Source organism: Salmo salar, chromosome 21, assembly GCF_965601325.2.
Source record: "Salmo salar chromosome 21, fSalSal1, whole genome shotgun sequence".
NCBI classification, from domain to species: domain Eukaryota; kingdom Metazoa; phylum Chordata; class Actinopteri; order Salmoniformes; family Salmonidae; genus Salmo; species Salmo salar.
Genome location: NC_138311.1, coordinates 56748982 through 56770289, shown reverse-complemented (window position 1 = coordinate 56770289; position 21308 = coordinate 56748982). Strand labels below are relative to the sequence as shown.

Below are 21308 nucleotides of genomic sequence, written 5' to 3'. Positions count from 1 at the left end.
AAAATGCAGCTCATACTTGGGTTTTTCCAGTGGTTCTGGCTCCTTGCGGGCTCGACCAACCGGATTCTTCTCTGCCTCTTCTGATGTCACCAGGTGGAACTCCGCCTCTACTTTCCCCTGGAGACAACAACCAAAACATGTTACCCCCTACCTCCTAGACAGGAGATATAACCCCTAGTCCCTACCTCCTAGACAGGAGATATAACCCCTAGTCCCTACCTCCTAGACAGGAGATATAACCCCTAGTCCCTACCTCCTAGACAGGAGATATAACCCCTAGTCCCTACCTCCTAGACAGGAGATATAACCCCTAGTCCCTACCTCCTAGACAGGAGATATAACCCCTAGTCCCTACCTCCTAGACAGGAGATATAACCCCTAGTCCCTACCTCCTAGACAGGAGATATAACCCCTAGTCCCTACCTCCTAGACAGGAGATATAACCCCTAGTCCCTACCTCCTAGACAGGAGATATAACCCCTAGTCCCTACCTCCTAGACAGGAGATATAACCCCTAGTCCCTACCTCCTAGACAGGAGATATAACCCCTAGTCCCTACCTCCTAGACAGGAGATATAACCCCTAGTCCCTACCTCCTAGACAGGAGATATAACCCCTAGTCCCTACCTCCTAGACAGGAGATATAACCCCTAGTCCCTACCTCCTAGACAGGAGATATAACCCCTAGTCCCTACCTCCTAGACAGGAGATATAACCCCTAGTCCCTACCTCCTAGACAGGAGATATAACCCCTAGTCCCTACCTCCTAGACAGGAGATATAACCCCTAGTCCCTACCTCCTAGACAGGAGATATAACCCCTAGTCCCTACCTCCTAGACATATTGCTCATTCACCTATTCAATCCTCGCACAAGTGCCGCGGGGCAAAACAGGTTGATTTGTGAGTTTGTCCTCGTCCCACACGGCACCTACTAGACCCCATTGGGTTCTGATCAACAGTGGTGCACTATATAATAAGGTAATTAGGGTGCCATTAAAGGCGAATCGGTCTAGTTGTCATCATAGTAAAAGGTGTTGAATAGTATTTGGTACCGTGAGTTCCCCAGCCTTGACAAAGGGCCACCAGCCTCTGGACCTCTTCTGTTGGAAGATGGAGATCGTCTCAACGCTGTCCAACAGCATGTCCATCTTACAGGCCTTGGCTGACTTGGCCCCGCGGGGAAACCCATGTAAGTCCAGCTCCACAGTACCTGAGAACAGAGAAACATTTATCCTAACTCTTGTTTCACTCATACAGGAAGTATGAGAACAGAGAAACATTTATCTTAACTCTTGTTTCACACATACAGGAAGTATGAGAACAGAGAAACATCTATCCTAACTCTTGTTTCACACATACAGGAAGTATGAGAACAGAGAAACATCTATCCTAACTCTTGTTTCACACATACAGGAAGTATGAGAACAGAGAAACATCTATCCTAACTCTTGTTTCACTCATACAGGAAGTATGAGAACAGAGAAACATTTATCTTAACTCGTGTTTCACACATACAGTGTTAATGGGAAAATAAACGTGCTGGGTTGGGATGTGATTTCCCTGATTAATCAGGAATACCTGATCGTGATCATTGAAATAAACCTGTTCCCACTTCCTCCCATTGCCTACTGTCTTACAGCCCAGGGAAAGGAGTCAAACCAGTCTTTCTCTCTCTTATTGTTATAAGAATTTTATATCTTGATGATAATAATCAATAATCAATTCGCCTTGACTAATGCCCAAGGTTTGTAAGACAATAGGTTATAATAATTAGGCAAGGACTCAGCTTTCTGCAAAAGGTTTCTGTAGCTTTATTCATGAGAACGTTCTGGCGTCAGGATAACAAAACAGTCATTATATAGTTCTTGCTTACTTACGCACATGCATTTACACACAATCCGTTGGTGACCTGCATCCCCCATAAACTTCTCACACTGTTTATCACCTTCTGGCTCAGCCTGTTCCTTTCCTTCAAGGATAGGAACTCTCTGAAGTTTTACTCCCTTGACCATCTGCTTCTCTATCTCTCTATACTAATTGCATTCACACATTTCTTTCCCTCTCCAGTGGTTCCTGGACTTTCCGGAACTAATCAGACCAATCGATCCCTACATTGATCGTTACATTGATTATTCATTAACCCTGCTGTATGACTAATAATTCATCATGGTTTATTGATTCATTTACCTTTATTAGATAATTCTCTTATCACTTACCCAAGAAATCGTCAGACGACAGCCTGTCAAAGTCCCAGACCTGCATGACCAACACGGCCGGTAGCTTCTGCTCTGTCTTGTCCAGGGAGAAGATGCTCCCCCTCTTACTGATGACCACAACCTTCTCGGCAGGCAGGTAGTTAAAGGGAAACACCAGGCGCCAGTTGAAGTTACCCTCTCCAGTCAGAGAGTTGTAGTGAACATCAGTCTCCTGGCGATCGTCCTCAATGCCTTTAAGCCACCTGGGGAAAAAAAGTATACAATTATACTAATATAATTTTCAGCCTGTCGAGTGAGAGAGGATGACAGTGGAGAATTATATATAGAGGATGACAGTAGAGAAAGATATATAGAGGATGACAGTGGAGAATTATATATAGAGGATGACAGTAGAGAAAGATATATAGAGGATGACAGTGGAGAAAGATAGAGAGGATGACAGTAGAGAAAGATAGAGGATGACAGTGGAGAAATATATATAGAGGATGACAGTGGAGAAATATATATAGAGGATGAGAGTAGAGAAAGATATATAGAGGATGACAGTAGAGAAAGATATATAGAGGATGACAGTAGAGAAATATATATAGAGGATGAGAGTAGAGAAAGATATATAGAGGATGACAGTGGAGAAAGATATATAGAGGATGACAGAAGAGAAAGATATATAGAGGATGACAGTAGAGAAAGATATATAGAGGATGACAGTAGAGAAAGATAGAGAGGATGACAGTAGAGAAAGATAGAGGATGACAGTGGAGAAAGATAGAGGATGACAGTGGAGAAAGATATATAGAGGATGACAGTAGAGAAAGATAGAGAGGATGACAGTAGAGAAAGATAGAGGATGACAGTGGAGAAAGATATATAGAGGATGACAGTAGAGAAAGATATATAGAGGATGACAGTAGAGAAAGATATATAGAGGATGACAGTAGAGAAATATATATAGAGGATGAGAGTAGAGAAAGATATATAGAGGATGACAGTGGAGAAAGATATATAGAGGATGACAGAAGAGAAAGATATATAGAGGATGACAGTAGAGAAAGATATATAGAGGATGACAGTAGAGAAAGATAGAGAGGATGACAGTAGAGAAAGATAGAGGATGACAGTGGAGAAAGATAGAGGATGACAGTGGAGAAAGATATATAGAGGATGACAGTAGAGAAAGATAGAGAGGATGACAGTAGAGAAAGATAGAGGATGACAGTGGAGAAAGATATATAGAGGATGACAGTAGAGAAAGATATATAGAGGATGACAGTAGAGAAAGATAGAACGGATGACAGTAGAGAAAGATAGAGGTTGGTAGACCTGTGTACCCTAGACCTGTGTACCCTAGACCTGTGTACCCTAGACCTGTGTACCCTAGACCTGTGTACCCTAGACCCGTGTACCCTAGACCTGTGCGCCCTAGACCTGTGTGCCATAGACCTGTGTACCCTAGACCCGTGTACCCTAGACCCGTGTACCCTAGACCTGTGCGCCCTAGACCTGTGTGCCATAGACCTGTGTACCCTAGACCTGTGTACCCTAGACCCGTGTACCCTAGACCTGTGCGCCATAGACCTGTGTACCCTAGACCCGTGTACCCTAGACCTGTGTACCCTAGACCCGTGTACCCTAGACCTGTGCGCCATAGACCTGTGTGCCATAGACCTGTGCGCCGTAGACCCGTGCGCCCTAGACCCGTGCGCCCTAGACCTGTGCGCCATAGACCTGTGTACCCTAGACCTGTGCGCCATAGACCTGTGCGCCATAGACCTGTGCGCCATAGACCTGTGCGCCATAGACCTGTGTGCCGGAGGCTGTGGCCTTACAACTAGACCAGCCAGGCCGCGGTGAGTTGTTACTAGTGATTGTGATGTCGTGTGATTGAACGTGCTGGTTGTAACTCGCTCTGGTAAACAGAGTCTGCTAAAGGACTGAGAATGTAAGGTCGAGTCAGGTAAATAATAGATCTGTAAAACGAGTATTCAAAAACCCGAACCGACAAGGTCCATCGAGGTCCGTTTCAGAAGCCTGATCTTCAGCGATGAGCTGAATGTAATCTAATCATCAACGTCTGAAAACACCGTCGCTCCACTCACCCTTTAACGTAGATGTCACTCGACTGTGTTCCTGTGAGGATGTTGGTGTCCTCCAGAATCACATCTTCAGTGTTCCAGATGATGATTCTCAACTCAAACCTTCACAGGATCAATGAATCAATGAATCAACGCATACCTTCACAGGATCAATGAATCAATGAATCAACGCATACCTTCACAGGATCAATGAATCAATGATTCAACTCATACCTTCACAGGATCAATGAATCAATGATTCAACTCATACCTTCACAGGATCAATGAATCAATGATTCAACTTATACCCTCACAGGATCAATGAATCAATGATTCAACTCATACCTTCACAGGATCAATGAATCAATGAATTTTATTGAACTGGCCTGGGGTATATTGGTCTGTATTGAACTGGCCTGGCGTATATTGATCTGTATTGAACTGGCCTGGGGTATATTGGTCTGTATTGAACTGGCCTGGGGTATATTGGTCCTGTATTGAACTGGCCTGGGGTATATTGGTCTGTATTGAACTGGCCTGGGGTATATTGGTCTGTATTGAACTGGCCTGGGGTATATTGGTCTGTATTGAACTGGCCTGGGGTATATTGGTCTAGTATTGAACTGGCCTGGGGTATATTGGTCTGTATTGAACTGGCCTGGGGTATATTGGTCTGTATTGAACTGGCCTGGGGTATATTGGTCTGTATTGAACTGGCCTGGGGTATATTGGTCTAGTATTGAACTGGCCTGGGGTATATTGGTCTGTATTGAACTGGCCTGGGGTATATTGGTCTGTATTGAACTGGCCTGGGGTATATTGGTCTGTATTGAACTGGCCTGGGGTATATTGGTCTGTATTGAACTGGCCTGGGGTATATTGGTCTGTATTGAACTGGCCTGGGGTATATTGGTCTGTATTGAACTGGCCTGGGGTATATTGGTCTGTATTGAACTGGCCTGGGGTATATTGGTCTGTATTGAACTGGCCTGGGGTATATTGGTCTGTATTGAACTGGCCTGGGGTATATTGATCTGTATTGAACTGGCCTGGGGTATATTGGTCTGTATTGAACTGGCCTGGGGTATATTGGTCTGTATTGAACTGGCCTGGGGTATATTGGTCTGTATTGAACTGGCCTGGGGTATATTGGTCTGTATTGAACTGGCCTGGGGTATATTGGTCCTGTATTGAACTGGCCTGGGGTATATTGGTCTAGTATTGAACTGGCCTGGGGTATATTGGTCTGTATTGAACTGGCCTGGGGTATATTGGTCCTGTATTGAACTGGCCTGGGGTATATTGGTCTGTATTGAACTGGCCTGGGTTATATTGGTCTGTATTGAACTGGCCTGGGGTATATTGGTCTGTATTGAACTGGCCTGGGGTATATTGGTCCTGTATTGAACTGGCCTGGGGTATATTGGTCTGTATTGAACTGGCCTGGGTTATATTGGTCTGTATTGAACTGGCCTGGGGTATATTGGTCTGTATTGAACTGGCCTGGGGTATATTGGTCTGTATTGAACTGGCCTGGGGTATATTGGTCTGTATTGAACTGGCCTGGGGTATATTGGTCTGTATTGAACTGGCCTGGGGTATATTGGTCTGTATTGAACTGGCCTGGGGTATATTGGTCTAGTATTGAACTGGCCTGGGGTATATTGGTCTGTATTGAACTGGCCTGGGGTATATTGGTCTGTATTGAACTGGCCTGGGGTATATTGGTCTAGTATTGAACTGGCCTGGGGTATATTGGTCTGTATTGAACTGGCCTGGGGTATATTGGTCTGTATTGAACTGGCCTGGGGTATATTGGTCCTGTATTGAACTGGCCTGGTCTATATTGGTCTAGTATTGAACTGGCCTGGGGTATATTGGTCCTGTATTGAACTGGCCTGGGGTATATTGGTCTGTATTGAACTGGCCTGGGGTATATTGGTCCTGTATTGAACTGGGCTGGGGTATATTGGTCTGTATTGAACTGGGCTGGGGTATATTGGTCTGTATTGAACTGGCCTGGGGTATATTGGTCTGTATTGAACTGGCCTGGGGTATATTGGTCCTGTATTGAACTGGCCTGGTCTATATTGGTCTAGTATTGAACTGGCCTGGGGTATATTGGTCCTGTATTGAACTGGCCTGGGGTATATTGGTCTGTATTGAACTGGCCTGGGGTATATTGGTCCTGTATTGAACTGGGCTGGGGTATATTGGTCTGTATTGAACTGGGCTGGGGTATATTGGTCTGTATTGAACTGGCCTGGGGTATATTGGTCTGTATTGAACTGGCCTGGGGTATATTGGTCCTGTATTGAACTGGCCTGGGGTATATTGGTCCTGTATTGAACTGGCCTGGGGTATATTGGTCTGTATTGAACTGGCCTGGGGTATATTGGTCTGTATTGAACTGGCCTGGGGTATATTGGTCTGTATTGAACTGGCCTGGGTTATATTGGTCTGTATTAAACTGGCCTGGGGTATATTGGTCTGTATTGAACTGGCCTGGGGTATATTGGTCTGTATTGAACTGGGCTGGTCTATATTGGTCTAGTATTGAACTGGCCTGGTTTGAGGTATATTGGTCTTGTATTGGGGCCTATCTGTCGTATAGCTGCCCTGGTGATACAGAGGGACGAAGCCTTACCCTTTAGGTTTACGAGGGGAGATGTCCACAGAGGGGCCTGGGTGGGGCATATCCATGGGGAACATGTCCACCCACATCTGGAGCTGGCCCTGAACCACACGGACGCACACACACACGGACGCGCACACACACGGACGCGCACACACACGGACGCGCACACACACACACACACACACACACACACACACACACACACACACACACACACACACACACACACACACACCCACACACACACCCACACACACACACACACACACACACACACACACACACACACACACACACACACATACTTGTGAAGTTGAACAAATTGCATAATATCTTTAAAAAAAAAGAAGTAAAAGTTATGAATTTGATATAAGAGATGTATTACCTGGTCCATCCCAGGCCTGGCCTTGTTGTACAGAGTCCGTGTCTCGATGTGCTCTGGGACAAGTCTACACCCCACCCCTGGAATCTCAGCCCATCTGTGAAGGATCTTCAGAGCCAGATGTTCATAGGATTCCACCGTCTGCTCTGTGTACAGCAGTACATAATAATCAGTACCTTATTGGATGGAAATACACACAAGTCCTGTCACTGTGACGTGTATGCAGTCGTTGCCTGTCACTGTGACGTGTATGCAGTCGTTGCCTGTCACTGTGACGTGTATGCAGTCGTTGCCTGTCACTGTGACGTGGTGCAGTCGTTGCCTGTCTCTGTGACGTGTATGCAGTCGTTGCCTGTCACTGTGACGTGTATGCAGTCGTTGCCTGTCACTGTGACGTGTATGCAGTCGTTGCCTGTCACTGTGACGTGTATGAGGTCGTTGCCTGTCACTGTGACGTGTATGCAGTCGTTGCCTGTCACTGTCACTGTGATGCAGTCGTTGCCTGTCACTGTGACGTGGTGCAGTCGTTGCCTGTCACTGTGACGTGTATGCAGTCGTTGCCTGTCACTGTGACGTGTATGCAGTCGTTGCCTGTCACTGTGACGTGTATGCAGCCGTTGCCTGTCACTGTGACGTGATGCAGTCGTTGCCTGTCACTGTGACGTGTATGCAGTCGTTGCCTGTCACTGTGACATGATGCAGTCGTTGCCTGTCACTGTCACTGTGATGCAGTCGTTGCCTGTCACTGTGACGTGTATGCAGTCGTTGCCTGTCACTGTGACGTGTATGCAGTCGTTGCCTGTCACTGTGACGTGTATGCAGTCGTTGCCTGTCACTGTGACGTGTATGCAGTCGTTGCCTGTCACCGTGACGTGTATGCAGTCGTTGCCTGTCACCGTGACGTGTATGCAGTCGTTGCCTGTCACCGTGACGTGTATGCAGTCGTTGCCTGTCACTGTGATGCAGTCGTTGCCTGTCACTGTGACGTGTATGCAGTCGTTGCCTGTCACTGTGACGTGTATGCAGTCGTTGCCTGTCACTGTGACGTCTATGCAGTCGCTGGCTGTCACTGTGACGTGGTGCAGTCGTTGCCTGTCTCTGTGACGTGTATGCAGTCGTTGCCTGTCACTGTGACGTGTATGCAGTCGTTGCCTGTCACTGTGACGTGTATGCAGTCGTTGCCTGTCACTGTCACTGTGATGCAATCGTTGCCTGTCACTGTGACGTGTATGCAGTCGTTGCCTGTCACTGTGACGTGATGCAGTCGTTGCCTGTCACTGTGACGTGTATGCAGTCGTTGCCTGTCACTGTGACGTGATGCAGTCGTTGCCTGTCACTGTCACTGTGATGCAGTCGTTGCCTGTCACTGTGACGTGTATGCAGTCGTTGCCTGTCACTGTGACGTGTATGCAGTCGTTGCCTGTCACTGTGACGTGTATGCAGTCGTTGCCTGTCACTGTGACGTGTATGCAGTCGCTGGCTGTCACTGTGACGTGTATGCAGTCGTTGCCTGTCACTGTGACGTGGTGCAGTCGTTGCCTGTCACTGTGACGTGATGCAGTCGTTGCCTGTCACTGTATCGTGATGCAGTCGTTGCCTGTCACTGTGATGCAGTCGTTGCCTGTCACTGTGACGTGTATGCAATCGTTGCCTGTCACTGTGACGTGTATGCAGTCGTTGCCTGTCACTGTGACGTGATGCAGTCGTTGCCTGTCACTGTGACGTGTATGCAGTCGTTGCCTGTCACTGTGACGTGATGCAGTCGTTGCCTGTCACTGTCACTGTGATGCAGTCGTTGCCTGTCACTGTGACGTGTATGCAGTCGTTGCCTGTCACTGTGACGTGTATGCAGTCGTTGCCTGTCACTGTGACGTGTATGCAGTCGTTGCCTGTCACTGTGACGTGTATGCAGTCGCTGGCTGTCACTGTGACGTGTATGCAGTCGTTGCCTGTCACTGTGACGTGGTGCAGTCGTTGCCTGTCACTGTGACGTGATGCAGTCGTTGCCTGTCACTGTATCGTGATGCAGTCGTTGCCTGTCACTGTGATGCAGTCGTTGCCTGTCACTGTGACGTGTATGCAGTCGTTGCCTGTCACTGTGACGTGATGCAGTCGTTGCCTGTCACTGTATCGTGATGCAGTCGTTGCCTGTCACTGTGATGCAGTCGTTGCCTGTCACTGTGACGTGTATGCAGTCGTTGCCTGTCACTGTGACGTGTATGCAGTCGTTGCCTGTCACTGTGACGTGTATGCAGTCGCTGGCTGTCACTGTGACGTGGTGCAGTCGTTGCCTGTCACTGTGATGTGTATGCAGTCGTTGCCTGTCACTGTGACGTGTATGCAGTCGTTGCCTGTCACTGTGACGTGTATGCAGTCGCTGGCTGTCACTGTGACGTGTATGCAGTCGTTGCCTGTCACTGTGACGTGTATGCAGTCGTTGCCTGTCACTGTGACGTGTATGCAGTCGTTGCCTGTCACTGTGACGTGGTGCAGTCGTTGCCTGTCACTGTGATGTGTATGCAGTCGTTGCCTGTCACTGTGACGTGTATGCAGTCGTTGCCTGTCACTGTGACGTGTATGCAGTCGCTGGCTGTCACTGTGACGTGTATGCAGTCGCTGGCTGTCACTGTGACGTGTATGCAGTCGCTGGCTTCATTTTCAGGTCGTTATTTTAATCGGTTTAGCAAAAAAGAAATAAACAAATCCATGAAGTTAAATACCTTCGTCCATGAACAGTGTTTTCCCAGCGAAGGATTTCTCCCCGATGGTGATTCTTCCGGGTCGGAAGTAAGGTCCATCTAGCCTGTTCTCCTTACAGAGCTTAGTCAACAGCTCGGATGGCTTGCTGGAATCTCTCCAGGCGTTATAACCGTCACTAAGACACGTGGATAACATGTTATAACAGCATCATGACACGGTTATAAACATGACATAATGAACGTCTCTGTCAGTAACTCTGACAGCTTGGTGGAGTCTCTCCGGGCGTTATAACCGTCTCTAAGACACGTGGATAACATGTTATAACAGCATCATGACACGGTTATAAACATGACATAATGAATGTCTCTGTCAGTAACTCTGACAGCTTGGTGGAGTCTCTCCGGGCGTTATAACCGTCTCTAAGACACGTGGATAACATGTTATAACAGCATCATGACATGGTTATAAACATGACATAATGAATGTCTCTGTCAGTAACTCTGACAGCTTGGTGGAGTCTCTCCGGGCGTTATAACCGTCACTAAGACACGTGGATAACATGTTATAACAGCATCATGACACGGTTATAAACATGACATAATGAATGTCTCTGTCAGTAACTCTGACAGCTTAGTGGAGTCCCTCCGGACGTTATAACCGTCACTAAGACAGATGGAGAGAACACAACACAATAATATCCAATGAGGAGATAAGAGTAAGGCAGAAAGAAGAGACCAAAACCAAGGGTGAAGAAGAAGGTGTTTCCTCACATGCTGTACTCAGTGGGCAGTCCGCAGGTGGCCCGGTGTCGACTGTAGAAGCGGTTCTCCAGATCTATACATGTCTCCCCGATCAGATCGTCAGTCCCGATGGTGTCATGGTCATAGATCAGAGTAGTCAGCAGGGAATCTTTAGGAAACGTAGCCTGGATCTCAAAGGACCTGGTGGGAACAGGACAAAGGATGTGAAGTTCAATTTTTCATCTCTGCCAACATACAGTGCATGATGCTTTTGTTCAGCTGACTAAACCGCTTGTTAAAAATAGTATAAAATCCTTCCTGGGTGGGAATAAAATCCAATGGATATGATGTTAAAACAATTGGTTCTTTCTGCACTGACATCCATCAGCATACTGGATTTTGTAAATGTTTGCTTGCTCAACTGACTAAAATATAACCAGGGAAACAGCTTCTGTTAAAGGATGGTATAAAATGTATTATAAACTGGGTGGTTCGAGCCCTGAATGCTGATTGGCTGACAGCCGTGGTATATTAGACTATATGCCACTGGTATTGACAAAACATGTATTTTTCCTGCTCTAATTACGTTGGTAACCATTTTATAATAGCAATAAGGTATATGGCCAATATACCACGGCTAAGGGCTGTCCTTAGCTGTGGTATATTGGCCATATACCACACCCGCTTAACCTGTTGGGGTGTAGGGGGCAGTATTTTCACGGCCGGATGAAAAACGTACCCAAATTAAACTGGTTACTACTCTGGCCCAGAAACTAGAATATGCATATTATTAGTAGATTTGGATAGAAAACACTCTGAAGTTTCTAAAACTGTTTGAATGGTGTCTGTGAGTATAACAGAACTCATATGGCAGGCAAGAACCTGAGAAAAATCCAACAAGGAAGTGGAAAGTCTGAGAATTGTAGTTCTTTTGATTCTCTATTAAAACTACAGTTTCTGTGGGGTCACGTTGCACTTTCTAAGGCTTCCATTGTCTGTCAACAGCCTTCAGAAAGTTTTTTCAGCATTCTCCCGTCACTGGGCAGATATTGGGAGCTCAGTCAATCAGTGGACTGCCTGTGGACAAAGGGATTGGATATGCGCGGTCCCGCGAGCGCGCCGTTCCTTCTTTTTCTTCTTGAATGAATATGCTACTGTCCGGTTGGAATATTATCACAATTTTACGTTAAAAATACCATAAAGATTGATTTTAAACAGCGTTTGACGTGCTTCTAAGTACGGTAATGGAACATTTGGACTTTTCGTCTCTGGTACCGCGCTCGCTCGTTATGCCTTTGGATAAGTGATCTGTACGCACGAACAAAACGGAGGTATTTGGACATAAATATGGAGTATTTCGAACAAAAAGAACATTTCTTGTGGAAGTAGGAGTCCTGGGAGTGCATTCTGATGAAGATCAGCAAAGGTAAATGAATATTTATAATACTAATTCTGAGTTTAGTTGACCCCAGAACTTGGCGGGTATCTGTATAGCTCGCCGTGATGGTTGAACTATGTACTCAGAATATTGAAAAATGTGCTTTCTCCGTAAAGCTATTTTAAAATCTGACACAGCGGTTGCATCCAGGAGTAGTCTATCTATAATTCTTTAAATAATTGTTATATATTTTGTCAACGTTTATGATGAGTATTTTTGTAAATTGATGTGCACATTCACCGAAGGTTTTGGTGGGAAATACATTTTCTGAACATCACGCGCCAATGTAAAATGCTGTTTTTGGATATAAATATGAACTTTATCGAACAAAACATGCATGTATTGTGTAACATAATGTCCTAGGAGTGTCATCTGATGAAGATCGTCAAAGGTTAGTGCTGCATTTAGCTGTGTTTTGGGTTTTATTGACACATGTCCTTGCTTGGAAAATGGCTGTGTGATTATTTTTGTCTATGTACTCTCCTAACATAATCTAATGTTTTGCTTTCGCTGTAAAGCCTTTTTGAAATCGGACAATGTGGTTACATCAAGGAGAATTGTATCTTTAAAATGGTGTAAAATAGTTGTATGTTTGAGAAAGTTGAATTATGACATTTTGTTGTTTTTGAATTTGCCGCCCTGATATTTCACTGGCTGTGACACGCTAGCGTCCCACATAGCCCATAGAAGTTAATTCTCCCACCTGCCAAAGACTGGGTTGAGTTGCTTGGGGATGTAGTTGTCTCTGTCTTTTATCTCAGTTTTCCCCAGCCTCAGAACGATGTAGGGGTCAGACTTCCCATCAGTATCGGCTGGGTGGAGGTTGGATGCCTGAGGGACGAACAGATATACCCAGGGTTGTGTTCATTTGGAACCAAATGAAAGAAAATAACACAGATATATATTGTTGTTGTTGTTGTTGTCTTCCATTGCAAAATGTTTTGCTACAGTGTGCCCTAGGGAACATGATGACCCAGGTCAATGATGACACATCTCTCACGGTCACAGTCAACCCAAAAGGTTCTACTATTACCACTACTACTCACAGATACGATGTAAACCCTGATGAGAACCTTGACGGAGGTGTTGGGTGGGATCCCTCGGGTGATCTTAAACTGGCTCGAGTTTGGACTCTCCTCCCACACATCATCTTCCTCAGTTAGCTTGTACAAGCAGAACCGACCCTAGATGTGTACACAGGAGTTTGAATCGTCATTACTGACCCTGACCAAAACGAATGCATTCTTTTATAGTGGTTACATAGCATAATATTCCAATCACTGTAGCCTGGTCCCCAGATCTGTTTGTGTTGTCTTGCCAAGTCATAGGAGTTGGAACAGATCGGGGACCGAGCTAGAACCGCAGGTGGACGTTTATTGTCATGACTCTTGTCCTGGAGGCAGAACTGAGTGATCTCCAGTTAGATAGACCGGCTGCAAACTCAATTTGTTTTTGCTTTTTCGGTCTTAATTTAAGGTTAGGATTAGGTATTAGGGTTAGCAGTGTGTTTACGGTTAGGTTTAAAATCTGATTTTATGATTTTGTGGCCGTACCAGCTGGTGACCGTTTTGCAACGTTGCCTCCAGAACAAGATTCATGACGAAAAAAAAACGCACAGAACCACTCACCTTGAACTTCCCAACAAACCTCTCCTCACTAGAACGCCCAACCTCGTCGTTGGCTTTCCCTCTGAACAGCTCGAAGGTGTTGACCCAGTCATCAAACGGACCAAACTCTGACTCCAGTTCTTTGTCATAGAGCTTACAGGGGATTTACATAGCGTTCATACTCAGCAATATGGTACAGAACAAATACACACACTGCTATACAGTTAGAGGGTTTACATATCAATGTGATCTCATCAGAACATGACAATATTAAACATTTTAATAACCTTACAATACACAGAAACATAGTATAAAAAAAAAAACTGTACATGTTCATACACAGAAAAGCTTCAAATAACTAATACACACGTGCACTTATATGATTGGTTGAAAAGGGTAATTAATGACACCTCCGTATTTTACTTGTGACAGGACCAGAGAACATGCGGCAGCTTTTACCTGTAGAGTTGCCAGTTTGGACACACCTTCCTGAGAGACTTTCAATATTGGTTTCTTCTTCTTGTCTCCATCCTGCTGTCCACTGACTAGGGCAACAGGAAATAAATGACTGACATTCACACGCATACAGTTGAAATCGGAAGTTTACATACACTTAGGTTGGAGTCATTAAAACATGTTTTTCAACCACTCCACAAATCTGTTGTTAACAAACTATTGTTTTGGCAAGTCGGTTAGGACATCTAACTTGTGCATGATACAAGTAATTTTTAATTCACTGCATCACAATTCCAGTCGGTCAGAAGTTTACATGCACTAAGTTGACTGTGCCTTTAAACAGCTTGGAAAATTCCAGAAAATGATGTTATGGCTTTAGAAGCTTCTGATAGGCTAATTGACATCATTTGATTCAATTGGAGGTGTACCTGTGGATGTATTTCAAGGCCTACCTTCAAACTCAGTGCCTCTTTTGCTTGACATCATGGGAAAATCAAAAGAAATCAGCCAAGAATTCAGAAAAAAAAATTCAGACCTCCACAAGTCTGGTTCATCCTTAGGAGCAATTTCCAAACGCCTGAAGGTACCACGTACAAACAATAGTACGCCAGTATAAACATCATGGGACCACGCAGCCGTCATACCGCTCTGGAAGGAGACGCGTTCTGTCTCCTAGAGATGAACGTGCTTTGGTGCGAAAAGTGCAATTCAATCCCAGAACAACAGCAAAGGACCTTGTGAAGATGCTGAAGGACACAGTTACAAAATAATCTATATTGTGGTATCCCAGGAGGTCTAACCCGGGGGATGGTAATAGAGGGGAGGTACGTGCTGCGACGTTGGCTCCCTCTGCTGGGAGTACACGAGCTGGACACTCCGACACGGATGGCTCCAAATGGAGGTAATTATGGGAAAGCGCCAACCAGCCGTGGAGGCCAAATGAAAGGAGCACTATGGCACACCGCGGGAGAGAGAACCGGGAGAGAGACCGACACGGAGCCGAAGGACCGAGCCAAACCTACGTGATTATTTTGATTTTATGGCCTAGTAAAGTTGTTTATTGACTAAAACGTCCCGGTCTCTGTGTTTACTCTCTGCACGCTCAACCCAACAACCCCAACGGTTTACCGGGGCGGCAGGTAGCCTAGTGGTTAGAGTATTGGGCCAGTAACCGAAAGGTTGCTAGATCGACAACCCGAGCTGACAAGGTAAAAATATGTCGTTCTGCCCCTGAACAAGGCAGTTAACCCCACTGTTTCTAGGCCGTCATTGTAAATAAGAATTTGTTCTAAACTGACTTGCCTAGTTAAATAAAGGTTAAATATATATATTTTTTAATTACCACATATGGTGGAGAATGCGGGAAACTCAGTAGCTTTGGGTGCCATGGGGTCGAGCGTACGGAGATTACCATGGAGGAGCTGGTGGCTCTGTTTATCCTCAGCCAGCAGAAGTAACAGGCTCTCCAGGAGCAAGCGCTGGAGGAGCAGCGCCAACAAAACCTCAGACTGGTAGTGGAGGTAGCCCAGTTGAAGGCTGGGAGGGCTCAGGAGTCTGGCCCGAATCAGTTCCTGGTTAAGTTAAGGGAGGAAGATGACGTGGAGACCTATTTGTGCACCTTCGAGAGGACGGTACAGAGGGAAGGATGGCCCAAGCGGGCCAGCCTGTCGGCACCCTACCTCCCTGGGAAGGCTCAAAATACCTACTTTGACTTGAACGCTGACCAGGCCGCGAATTATGAGGGACTCAGACGTGAGATCCTGAGCCATTATGGATTCAGTTTCGCACGCCATCCACAACTGGTCCACGACTGGGCCTTTGACCCCACCCTTTCCCCCTGTGCTCAGATGAGCGACCTGGTGCTCCTGACCAGGGGCTGGCTACTGACTGACGTACCGTCCCTCCCGATGATCGACAAGCTCGTCCTGGACCAATACCTTCGGGCGCTGCCATACGAGATGAAGAAGACGGTGAGCCTGCAGAATTGCTGACCGATGTGTAAATTCACCAGAACACCCAGGACCTGCTGAGAGGGGCCTGAGCGGAGAGAGGGGATGCAGCAAGGGGGACGAACAACACAAAGAGAGGTGAGGGGCTGAAGGGGGCCCGGACGGAACCAGCCAAGGCTGTGAAGTGGGAGGGTGACCTAAACCGACGACATCAGCGGCTGTTGGACCTAGATCAGAGACGCTGCTATTGGTGTGGTGAGCCGGGGCACCTCGCGTGGAGCTGTCCCGGCCGGGAGGAGGCCATGCGCTCCGTATCCCCCAGCTCTGGAGTAAACCGGATGACGAGTTACGTCACCTCCTGTTGGGCGCACACCGAGACGGCCCCTCCGATGGTTCTTGTACGAATCAATGGCATCGACACCAGCGCTCTGCTGGACTCCGGCAGCATGGTGACCCTGGCCCACCCGCAGTGGCTCACACGAGAGGGGAAGGAGGAACCGGGGGACGAGGAGGTGACGGTGTCCTGTGTACACGGAGACACGGAGAGGTATCCAACGGTGCCAGTGAGGATAACCACCCCAAGGGGGGAGTGCCAGATGCGTGTGGGGGCTGTTCCTAACCTACCCGTGTCCGTTCTACTCGGTCGAGCCTGCCCTCTCTTCCAGGCACTGTGGAGGAGGGACCTGGGGAGGCGCGCACGTGAGGTAGGAAGAAAAGGAAAACGGATGGTGGCCAGTGCAATCCATGAGAGGTGTCCACTGGGCCCGAGTCGGACCTGGAGGAGGGAGACGACCCCACTCCGGCAAGCGAGCCACCATGCCAGGAAGACCCCAGGCTCTCCTTTATGGAGGTGGAGGCCCTAAACGGACCTCCGGACACGGGAATCCTCACGGGTCAGTTCGGGATGGCCCAGTTAGAAGACCCCAATCTCCAGAATGCTAGGGGCCAGGTGATTTCGGTGGATGGCGTGCTGTTACCTGGGGTAAGTGAGTGGCGCTACCCCCACTTCGCAATCAAGCATAATTTATTGTATCAGGTAGTAAAGACAAAAGACTTGTTACTCATACCCAGCCAGGATGTTAGGACTGTGTTGCAGCTTGCCCACACCCACCTGCTTGGGGAACACCTGGGGATGGAGAAAACCAGGGAGCGGATCAGGAACAGGTTCCACTGGCCCGGAGATACGTCAGCACCTTGGACCTGACGAAGGGGTACTGGCATGTGCCGCTGGCAGCGGCCTCCCGGGAGAAGACGGCCTACCGGGTTCTTCCTTTCGGGCGCCAGCGACCATTCAGCGACCATTCAGCGAACTCATGAACCTTATTTGGATGACATCATTGTGCACAGTGACAGTTGGGAGTCACATCTTTGTAGATTACAGGCTGTGGTGGATGCGCTAAGGGATGCAAGTCTGACTGCGAAAACCCCACAAGTGCAAGCTGGGCTACGCCGAGGTGGAGTACCTGGGCTATCAGATCGGGAGGGGAAATGTGAAGCCCTGAGAAAATCGCTGCCATTAGGGGATGGTCATTCCCCCGAACCAAGAGGCAGGTGAAGTCATTCCTGGGGTTAGCAGGCTACTACAGTCGATTTGTACCTAACTTTGCCGCAATAGCTTCTCCCCTCACAGACTTAACGAAGGCACGACTACCCCAGACGGTGCGATGGACGGTTTACCACAATGTCCACAGTAAAACGAGTCCTATATCGACATAACCTGAAAAGGTCGCTCAGCAAGGAAGAAGCCACTACTCCAAAACCGCCATAAAAAAAGCCAGACTATGGTTTGCAACTGTACATGGGGACAAAGAACGTACTTTTTTGGAGAAATGTCCTCTGGTCTGATGAAACAAAAAATATAACTGTTTGGCCATAATGACCATCGTTATGTTTGGAGGGAAAAAGGGGGATGCTTGCAAGCTGAAGAACACCATACCAACCAAGAAGCACGGGGGTGGCGGCATCATGTTGTGGGGGTGCTTTGCTGCAGGAGGTATTGGAGTGGCCATCACAAAGCCCTGACCTCAATCCTATAGAAAATTTGTGGGCAGAACTGAAAAAGTGTATGCGAGCAAGGAGGCCTACAAACCTGACTCAGTTACACCAGCTCTGTCAGGAGGAATGGGCCCAAAATTGTAAACTTCTGACCCACTGGGAATGTGATGAAAGAAATACAAGCTGAAATAAATAATTCTCTCTACTATTATTCTGACATTTCACATTCTTAAAATAAAGTGGTGATCCTAACTGACCTAAGACAGGGAATTTATACTGGGATTAAATATCAGGAATTGTAAAAACTGAGTTTAAATGTATTTGGCTAAGGTGTATGTAAACTTCCGACTTCAACTGTATATATAAATAACAAAGTAAACCTCTAGATGTCCAGTTAGATGTAGGAAAATAACTGAATTATTAAGCACCAAGCAACCAAGGTGCAATTACAGTTTGCTATGGTTGCTAAATAGGTTGCTAGGTGTAACACCATCTACGGATACCGACCTTGTGACACCCATAGGCCTTCTCCCCCACAACCATTTCACAGCCTTCCCCCAAAGCACTATTCTATTGGGGTGCAATGGACTACACTTGCCACCAAAAAGGATTGATAGAAGGAGGGAAGGAAGGAACCATGCAATGAATTATCACTGTTATGCTACCAAGGAACCATGCGATGAATTATGCTAGCCATATCCTTACCCAAGGAACCATGCGATAAATAACTTCTGTTATGCTAGGCATGTCCTTACCCAAGGAGTCTACTCCATCGGAGAGCAATGTTTGGAATGGAAATACTGTAATACACAACAATGGCAGCAAGGTTTGGAATGGAAATACGGTAATACACAATGACAGCAAGGTTTGGAATGGAAATACGGTAATACACAATGACAGCAAGGTTTGGAATGGAAATACGGTAATACACAACAATGACAGCAAGATTTGGAATGGAAATACGGTAATACACAACAATGACAGCAAGGTTTGGAATGGAAATACGGTAATACACAACAATGACAGCAAGATTTGGAATGGAAATACAGTAATACACAACAATGACAGCAAGGTTTGGAATGGAAATACGGTAATACACAACAATGGCAGCAAGGTTTGGAATGGAAATACGGTAATACACAACAATGACAGCAAGATTTGGAATGGAAATACAGTAATACACAACAATGACAGCAAGGTTTGGAATGGAAATACGGTAATATACAACAATGACAGCAAGATTTGGAATGGAAATACGGTAATACACAATGACAGCAAGGTTTGGAATGGAAATACGGTAATACACAACAATGACAGCAAGGTTTGGAATGGAAATACGGTAATACACAACAATGACAGCAAGATTTGGAATGGAAATACAGTAATACACAACAATGACAGCAAGGTTTGGAATGGAAATACGGTAATACACAACAATGACAGCAAGATTTGGAATGGAAATACGGTAATACACAATGACAGCAAGGTTTGGAATGGAAATACGGTAATACACAACAATGACAGCAAGGTTTGGAATGGAAATAAGGTAATACACAACAATGACAGCAAGATTTGGAATGGAAATACAGTAATACACAACAATGACAGCAAGGTTTGGAATGGAAATACGGTAATACACAACAATGACAGCAAGATTTGGAATGGAAATACGGTAATACACAATGACAGCAAGGTTTGGAATGGAAATACGGTAATACACAACAATGACAGCAAGGTTTGGAATGGAAATACGGTAATACACAACAATGACAGCAAGATTTGGAATGGAAATACAGTAATACACAACAATGACAGCAAGGTTTGGAATGGAAATACAGTAATACACAACAATGACAGCAAGGTTTGGAATGGAAATACGGTAATACACAACAATGACAGCAAGATTTGGAATGGAAATACGGTAATACACAATGACAGCAAGGTTTGGAATGGAAATACGGTAATACACAACAATGACAGCAAGGTTTGGAATGGAAATACGGTAATACACAACAATGACAGCAAGATTTGGAATGGAAATACAGTAATACACAACAATGACAGCAAGGTTTGGAATGGAAATACGGTAATACACAACAATGACAGCAAGATTTGGAATGGAAATACGGTAATACACAATGACAGCAAGGTTTGGAATGGAAATACGGTAATACACAACAATGACAGCAAGGTTTGGAATGGAAATACGGTAATACACAACAATGACAGCAAGATTTGGAATGGAAATACAGTAATACACAACAATGACAGCAAGGTTTGGAATGGAAATACGGTAATACACAACAATGACAGCAAGGTTTGGAATGGAAATACGGTAATACACAACAATGACAGCAAGATTTGGAATGGAAATACGGTAATACACAATGACAGCAAGGTTTGGAATGGAAATACGGTAATACACAACAATGACAGCAAGGTTTGGAATGGAAATACGGTAATACACAACAATGACAGCAAGGTTTGGAATGGAAATACGGTAATACACAACAATGACAGCAAGGTTTGGAATGGAAATACGGTAATACACAACAATGACAGCAAGGTTTGGAATGGAAATACGGTAATACACAACAATGACAGCAAGGTTTGGAATGGAAATACGGTAATACACAACAATGACAGCAAGGTTTGGAATGGAAATACGGTAATACACAACAATGACAGCAAGGTTTGGAATGGAAATACGGTAATACACAACAATGACAGCAAGGTTTGGAATGGAAATACGGTAATACACAACAATGACAGCAAGGTTTGGAATGGAAATACGGTAATACACAACAATGACAGCAAGGTTTGGAATGGAAATACGGTAATACACAACAATGACAGCAAGGTTTGGAATGGAAATACGGTAATACACAACAATGACAGCAAGGTTTGGAATGGAAATACGGTAATACACAACAATGACAGCAAGGTTTGGAATGGAAATACGGTAATACACAACAATGAGAGGTGAGGCGCTGTCCAAAGTTACAGTATTCATAAAGAAAAGAAACTCAAAAGACTCCAAAAACCTCAACAACAACAATTAAAAAAACTCCGGCACTCAAGTCATAGACTGTTCTCTCTGGTTCTCTCTCGCTG

The 21308-nt window shown here is 45.7% G+C and overlaps 1 protein-coding gene across 1 annotated transcript in view; it reads right to left on the bottom strand.

Annotated features, from left to right (window-relative positions):
* fer1l6 (fer-1 like family member 6) overlaps positions 1-21308 on the bottom strand; it is a 75639-nt gene that overhangs the window by 2305 nt on the left and 52026 nt on the right. Inside the window, exons 29-41 of the mRNA XM_082967247.1 lie at positions 18950-18994; positions 14254-14339; positions 13816-13947; positions 13234-13371; positions 12891-13018; positions 10780-10950; positions 10030-10184; positions 7313-7455; positions 6937-7025; positions 4314-4412; positions 2218-2459; positions 1054-1211; positions 17-117 (exon numbers count right to left, since the gene is read on the bottom strand). Coding sequence (XP_082823373.1) covers positions 17-117; positions 1054-1211; positions 2218-2459; positions 4314-4412; positions 6937-7025; positions 7313-7455; positions 10030-10184; positions 10780-10950; positions 12891-13018; positions 13234-13371; positions 13816-13947; positions 14254-14339; positions 18950-18994 — 1687 coding nt within the window. The remainder of the gene's footprint in view (positions 1-16; positions 118-1053; positions 1212-2217; positions 2460-4313; positions 4413-6936; positions 7026-7312; positions 7456-10029; positions 10185-10779; positions 10951-12890; positions 13019-13233; positions 13372-13815; positions 13948-14253; positions 14340-18949; positions 18995-21308) is intronic.